This window comes from Monopterus albus, unplaced genomic scaffold (assembly GCF_001952655.1).
Source record: "Monopterus albus unplaced genomic scaffold, M_albus_1.0 scaffold16.1, whole genome shotgun sequence".
Lineage (NCBI taxonomy): Eukaryota > Metazoa > Chordata > Actinopteri > Synbranchiformes > Synbranchidae > Monopterus > Monopterus albus.
In genome coordinates, this window is record NW_018127896.1 from 3,311,173 (window position 1) to 3,318,970 (window position 7,798).

Here is a 7,798-nt window from a genome sequence, read left to right on the forward strand (position 1 = left end):
TAAATTTGGTGGTGTCCCTTTAAAGTTATAATCCTTAAAAGTTGTGTTACTATTCATGGCAAGAATTTATTCAGCAATAAACACTTCATGTGTTTGTGTTCTGTAATTGCCTCTTTGTAAAGTAGTTTTAATTGTTACCAGTCAAGTCTGGCTTTCCTGTGACCACAAGTGTCATCAAATCGACTGTTGCTGCACCTGGCTCACTGCGGCTTGATGTAGGAGAGCAACAATCAATCAAAGAAGCTTCAGCTGGGCGAAAGTGGAGCAGCAGCTCGTTACTTTAACTTCACACAGCTGAGCAAGGTCTGACCTCAGTGTTGAACCGCAGGCCAGCCTGGGTGGAGCTGCGTCTGTGTGGGTCTGCAGGTACGCTGTCAGCAGCTCGCTGCAACCTCTGGCCTCCAGCAGCGCTCCTTCAGCGCTCCTTCAGCTTTGAAATCAAAGACTACCAGCAGAAAACCAGATAATCCAGCACAAATCATGTTATTGCTGTTTTTTCACAGCTGCTGCAAACTCCAGCACTTCTTTGTAACATCTTTTAAAATTATTTATTTTACGGGGGTAGTGAAAATGCACAGATTTCTTGGGGAGACTTGGGTGAGAATACTGATGCCACTGTTATGTCTATGCAGTAAATATGAAGCTACCACTAGCAGCTACCCCTTACCAAGCAACCAGTGGAGAATTTAGTTTCTGCCTGCGACCAAGAAAAGTCCCATTCACAATCTGCTGAAAACTGTGAATTGTTGGGGTTTTTTTTGTACAGGTTAAATAAACAAGATGCAACATGTTAGTTAGTGAGGTGTAGCGATGCTGGCAGGTGGATTTAGTTGCCTTTGCTTGGGCAAAATACTTGCACACAGCCAGGCTGTGTTTCAAGTCTTTATGCTAAGTCAGATGGTTGTTAGCTTTAGCTCTATATTTAGCATGTTGGCATGGAAAAGCCACCACCAACTGTCAGTCAGATTAATAGCATATGTTGTACAGAAATGTGTACCGCCGCGTCCTGCCTGTGCTTGCACCAGACAAAGAGCAAAGGGAACCACCTGAATAAATATTCCTCAATGGAACTGCAAGTTGACCTAATGACAGATAAAATTCCAAAATTGTTCTTGTTTTAAAACAAAATTGGTTTTCCCAAAATAAACCATGCTCAAAAGAAATAATTCAACACATCCATGAACCTGGCTAGCCCTAGCAAAATCCCAGAGGAGTTTGGATCATGGCCGAAAATGTAATGCATAAGAAACATTTGTGTACAGGACTACTGTCCACGCACCTAGCTGTATAAAAACATGCAAACACACATACTCATCCACATCCTCCCACAGGCACAGCTGGACTCCAGTTTAGTGTAAGGTATCTCGTTTCATCCGGCCTCTGTGCTGGGACTGTTTGAAGCAAAGGAAAGGAAAACTGTTTGATGGAGACTTACCTTTTCCCCATCTCCCTTCCATTTCCAAAGAAACTTTTCCCCTTTGATGTGTCTCCCTCCTTCACTTTCTGCCTTCTGCCTCATTTTTCGTTTATTTTTTCCCCTTCTACCTTCTTTCCATCTCCTCCCAAAGAACATGTCCAGATGGAGGTGGTGGAAAGGCATCAAAATGTCACTGCATAACCTGTTTCCACAGAGGCCAGTGTTTCATTAGTAATCAGGAGAACAGGTGGAAAATACCTGTGTGGACATTTCAACTAAAAAGATGTTTTTTTTATTGTTCAGTTTGAAATAATTGCCATCAACAGATGATGAAAAATGTTTTAACCTTTATTCTGCATACAACCTCAGGCAAGTTTTATCTGTCTTTTACTGTGAAGTAAATTATTCTTTTTAGTTAAATAATGTTGTTTATTTTTCTCCATGTCCTCTAACTTCTAGGAGCTATTCCAGTTATTGATTTTATTTCAGAGGTGGCAGAGCTACTGTTTGTCTGCCAGCTATAAAGTTTCATCAAATTAAGTTCAAGAATTGACATAGCTGTCAGAACAAATGTTTGGAAAATCCGACATTAATTATCGATCTACACAACAGTTAGTGAGCAGTTTTATCTCCTAAGTTGATTGTGTGTGAGAAATGGCTACACCACACGATGGCTCCCTCCTGTTTCTCCATCCATCTCCTATTTTGCCCTCTTTTTTTAAAGAGGCCTTTTAACATGACCTTGACATATATGGATTACTGAACAGCCCTACAGGGCACAGGCCCAGAGACTCAAGTTCCCAGTATGCCTCAGGTTTACCTATTAATGTATTGTGGATATGTGGATATTATTTTGCAATACTTTTTTGCATCTCTTTGTCATCATCCACTTTGCCGAAGTATTTTTAAGCAACACACTGAGAATCTACCAGCTGCAGGATTGATCTTTATTAGTTGACTATGACCTCTGACCTCCCTGTAGAGGAGGACAGAGGAAGAATAATTGCTCTATAGGGACGATGAGAGTGTTATATCATCCTTCTTTGGAAAGGTTCAGTGTTTCCTGGTGACATTTGATGATTGGTCACTTTTCTCTCAAGAAATTAGGTGTTTTCTGTCACCCAGAACAAACAACTTAGTGTTTTTCCCCAAAACTCCTCTCCTGATCTTCATGTCAGCTCTGACAACCTGGGGTCATTTTAATCCTGCCCAGATTGAGATGTAGTGTTTTGGGCAATTTTTTACTTTGCACACCTAGCATCTGTGTTACAAGGGCCATAAAAACCAGTGGCGCGGTAGATTGATTAGATTAGATGATTGACGATTCCTGTTGGGAAATTACACTGCAGCTGCAGCTATAGTAATAGGATTCAGCAGGGGAAGTGGACAAACAGAATATGAGCACAAAAAAGCAAATATGCAATGAAAGGAAGAATTTGTGCATTCAAGTGCATATTGCTGCCAAGAAAATTATTAAAGTGTATCTGACAGTGCACTGAGGTCATTTGTAAAGTTTTGCCAGTTCAGTGTGTGATGGTGTGTGTTATTGTCATGTGGGAGAGCCCCAGGATTTCTACTTTTTACTGGTATGCTTGAACAACATCAAATTTCTGATCTTATTTGGTACTAATATTATTTTATGAATCCATCTCCTTACAACTGCTCCCACATGCTCTACATGTGAGTCAGCTCTCTTCATCAGCCTCTCTGGTTATAGAACGTCTCCATTCCCTCACAGCCCCATTCATCCAATTTTCACAGATACCTCAGCAGAGATGATGTGGCCCTGGTCTCCCTGAAAAAGGCCCAGCAGGAGGGAGGCAGTGTCCAATTGGTCACCAAGGAAAACTTCTTCACTAGGCGGAGGTCTGCCTCTTCACTAATACCACCTGTGTCAGAGAGGTAGGTTAAAGCAGCTGTCCCCAACCTTTTTCGTACCACAGACCGGTTTCATGCATGAAAAATTTTTCGCGGACTGGGTAGAGGAACAGGGGTTCCAATAACAAAAACCTTTGTCAGTTCATAGTATGTAATCTGAATGCAACAATTACACTTTATATTAGGCAATTACAATAATTCTACACTATATCAACTCACCATAATGCAGAGTCAGTGGGAGCCCTGGGCTTGTTTCCCTGCAACAAGATGGTCCCATCTAGGGCTGATAGGAAACAATGACACATGCAATGTGTCCCTTATGTCCAGTCTGCTCCGTAATTTTGTCTTGGTTGCTGTCACTGTAGAAAAGCCCGCTTCACAAAGATAGGATGTTGGAAATGGTACCAGGGTTTTCAGTGATTTCAGGATATTCTGGCTTGATTTTCATCCAGAACATCGGCAGAGTTGTTGTCTCAAATGTACGTTTAAGGTCCCCGTCATTTGCGATCTCCAGCAGCTGATCCTCTTGTTGCACAGACATGCAGAGCAGCCTTGGTGCGTGAGAGTCACCTGTTGCATTTAACCCATATTTTAAGTATGACTCCTGATATTGTCTGTTAAAAGAAGCGTTCTTTTTCTTGGAGGTCGTGGGCTCCTCTTCTGGCTCCTCAGTTGGCCTTTTCCCCTTTGAAAGAAGCTCTTCAAAGACATTTGTTTTTTACTCATTTTTGCTAGTTTGCGGTTGTTGTTTTTTTTTTGCAACGTATCATGTGATGTTGTGACTGACACATGCGTCTTGACGTGTCAAGGGGCACAGGTGGATGATACGTCGGAGAAAATCCTGTTCGTTTTTCATAATAAAACATCTTCCAGACTCTAAAAATCAATGCAATGGAAATTATATAAATTATTTATTCTTTCTGTGCGGTAACAAATGCCTCACGGACCGGTACCGGGCCACGGCCCGGTGGTTGGGGGCCACTGGGTTAAAGGACAAACGTAGATGGATGTTCATGACAGGAAAGGTCCTAAATAATATTTTAATAATATTAAGGTTTACACAACTGATAAGCACAAAATCTTTCTGTTTAAATTCACTTGTAGCTGATAACTGTGCATTTGCTATATTCTGTACAACAAGTATTTTAACAGTTCATAAATCATGTCCATCCTTCTTTGTAGTTTTTAGAGATGAGGCTTCATGGTCTTTACATGATGGTGGTTTGTCTAATCACGTGGCTCCCTCTCTGGGATTTGGTATATTTTCATTTTCCTTCCCTCAGCTGTCTCCATGGAGATCTGTATGTGCCTTGAGAGGCACAAAGGCCCGCTGAGTGTGTTAGTACAGTAAATATAGACCATAATACAATCTGCTGGGTGAGATGCAACGGCTAGCTCACCCAAGGAGGGAATATCACTATGGAAACCTGTGGAAAACCCACACACTCTGTCACACGCATGCACATAGCTAGTAGTGTTACATACAGTGCAAAATGTCTGTGAGAGCCTCATCCATGAAGAGTTTTAAAGATGTTGTCCAGCATTTGTGCTTCTGTACAACATACAGCTTTGTACAGTTTGAGGGGTATTTCTGAAATAAATGACAGTTGCTAACAATTCCTGTCTAGCTCACATTCTAACATAACATAACCTGATAATGTAACAAGATATAGTTTTCTCTAAAAGTATGCTTAACAAAACACTATAGATAAAAACACCTCTTAATAACCTTTGCTAGGTGGCAGGTGGGGCTAATGTCCAGACCGACCATTATAACAGAGGGTGGAGGAGCCAGGAATGACAACAGAAGGACTATAGTCAGCAGACTGTCATGGAGGGGCTAGGTATAGCTGAGAGACACCATGTCTTGTCCCATTTTCACTGTATTAATTAATGTCGTTGCTTCACTATCCACAGGACGCGATAAATTAAAATGTATAAAACACAGTTCTGATTAGACGTGAGCAAACACTCCGCCAAAAGGTTGACAGCTGGACTCACCAGTGTCAGATCTTTTTCTTCTCACTTTGGTTTCCTTTGGTATAAAGCTTCGCAGATGAGCCATGGTAGTAAACACTAGCAGGCTGTGTGCCATTTGCTTAAGGCATGTTGCGTGATTTCTGGGGTTTGAAGTTGAGTTACCTCGTGCTGCGATGTAGGGCTGCCAACATTTGCTCTTGTTTTGTGCATATTATGAATTTAAATGACTTTGAAGCTAGATATAAAACATATAGTAATCAATTTTGCCAAAACTACATTCATACATGCTTTGGGGTTTCTCTGATTTGGTTGCATTTTTTTGCTGGCTATTGCATTAATTAGAGTTACTAGTAAACCATGCATTTCTGGGTGCTTACAAAGAACCATGGTGTCAGTATTCTCAGATTGGGAGCACAAGTAAAAAGTTTATTTCGATCTCTTTCATCCACTAGGCATTGCTGGCAAAGCATGTCTCTTGGTACTTCCAATTTTTGGTATCTTCTCAACTTTGAAGCAGCGAGGTTCCTTTTTAGAGGGTTTCTTCTTCATTTCAATGATTAAATCTCCCTCTGTAGTGTTTAGTCTCTCTGGCTTTTTGTTCCTTCCTCTGTCTGTCTGAATTGTAAACCATGGGGAAAGAGAATTTAGTCCATCTGTCCCCTCCATCGTAGCTCTAGCGCCCTGCTGGGACAACATGGCAAATGCCCAAACTTGCTGTCTTCTGCCAAGAGGGTGGGCATGCACATACAGTACACATACTTGAATACATCACCATCATTGCATACACATTTCACACACACCAACCATATGTCTTTCCAATTGCATCTGCAATATGCAAACCAAGCACAGATTTTGAAAATGAATTTATATATATTGACTTGTGTTTGGTGTTTTGTTGATGTTGAAAGAACTGAGCTTTTCACTGAATCTGAATGTTTCTTTTTGGATTGATGTCTGCTACATTTGTCAAGGTAACTTCTCATTGAAGTTTAGTTCACAAAGGGCTCGAAATCTGCAGCAGCTATGCTGCCCGAATCAAAGTGAATTTAAAAAACAGATTCCATAGACAGAATAAATGTATTTAGTGGCATTATGTCCAGTTGGTGTAATAACACCATCCTTTGACACTGAAAGTTGTTCTGAATACTGCATTTTGTCGTTATTTATCAATTAACTAAGTGCTGTATTTACCCAGTCTTAGAGCATTTCTAAGCATTTACCCAGTGTTCCCATATACACTACATAATCACATATTCTCAAATAGCCAGGACTTAATTTGGCTTAACTCGGAGACAGGCCACCCAGCGACATAGAAGTCATTATATAAGTGTTCACACTGGTTATGTAGTGTAGTACTGCTCAACTGGACTTCTTGTGTTGAGCTGGTGAAGTGAGCCTTTCAGAGGACCACTTTGTCATTCCCTAGTATATTTTATTGTTTTGTTTAACTGCATATAATTCAAGGGACACTCTAAACCTCTTCACTGTTTCAGCTTCAACTGACACTTCAACTGCTTGAAGAACAGAACATACATCATTTCACATGCAAACAGATCTTTTGTTTTGAGAATTTATGACCCAGAGATTAAGGTTCCAACTGTCAAGATTTTGGGTAAGGTAACCAATCAGACAAATTCACAAGCCCTGATATAGTTCTTTAAATAATGACCTTTCTTAAAATAATCATATGAACCCAGTGAGTGAGCAGTTGAAGACTGAACCCAACCTGTGTAATCATTATCTGTCTCTGCAGGCAGGACAAGGAGTCTTGTAAGGTGTTAGAGGACCAGCCATCATCAGAGCCTGGCTACCTACAAGCTATGGACAGTAAAGGTGTCCCTCTGTGTCTGTCCTGCCAGCAGGCCTGCTCTACCGCTACCTGGAGTGCTCAATTCTGCAGCCACAGGTATAGTGACAACACACACATTTATAGGTAATCTACTGGAATAACTGCACATTTCCAGTTATGTTGAAAAGGTTGAGAGTTGCAAAAAACGTTATATAACTGTAGAGCAGATTTGTTTCAAATAGCAGATGCATATAAATCTTCGAATCCCCTGCTTGGTTCTCAAGATGGATGGGGTTTACTGCAGTGGGACAATTCAGACAATCTTTGGTAAGATATCAGTCAAAGAAAATCATAGTAATAGTTTATGTCTGCAATTTGCCCTCTGCACTCATACCCACCCATCTGGCACCCGAGATTTCAATTATACTTAGAGCTTTTACAGTTGCAAAACTAATTAAAAAACACAACAGCATAATGCTGACCTCACCTTGTTGTGCTTTGTTGAAAAGCAATGCTTATATTTATAATGGTCCTTTCCTTTATAGTGGTTTCTCAAACCCATCCATCCATCCATTTTCCTCCGCTTATCCGGGGCCGGGTCGCGGGGGCAGCAGTCTAAGCAAAGATGCCCAGACTTCCCTCTCTCCAGACACTTCCTCCAGCTCCTCCGGGGGAATGCCAAGGCGTTCCCAGGCCAGCTGAGAGACATAGTCCCTCCAGCGTGTCCTGGGTCT

General features: G+C 41.2%; 1 protein-coding gene across 12 annotated transcripts in view; it reads left to right on the plus strand.

The window, feature by feature from the left end:
• The window catches only part of zranb3 (zinc finger, RAN-binding domain containing 3), an 81,180-nt gene that overhangs the window by 55,419 nt on the left and 17,963 nt on the right, over positions 1 to 7,798 (plus strand). For all 12 annotated transcript variants that reach the window (XM_020592226.1, XM_020592229.1, XM_020592233.1 and 9 more), the window contains 2 exons: positions 3,179 to 3,319; positions 7,029 to 7,181. In XM_020592226.1, the coding sequence (XP_020447882.1) occupies positions 3,179 to 3,319; positions 7,029 to 7,181 (294 nt within the window). The remainder of the gene's footprint in view (positions 1 to 3,178; positions 3,320 to 7,028; positions 7,182 to 7,798) is intronic.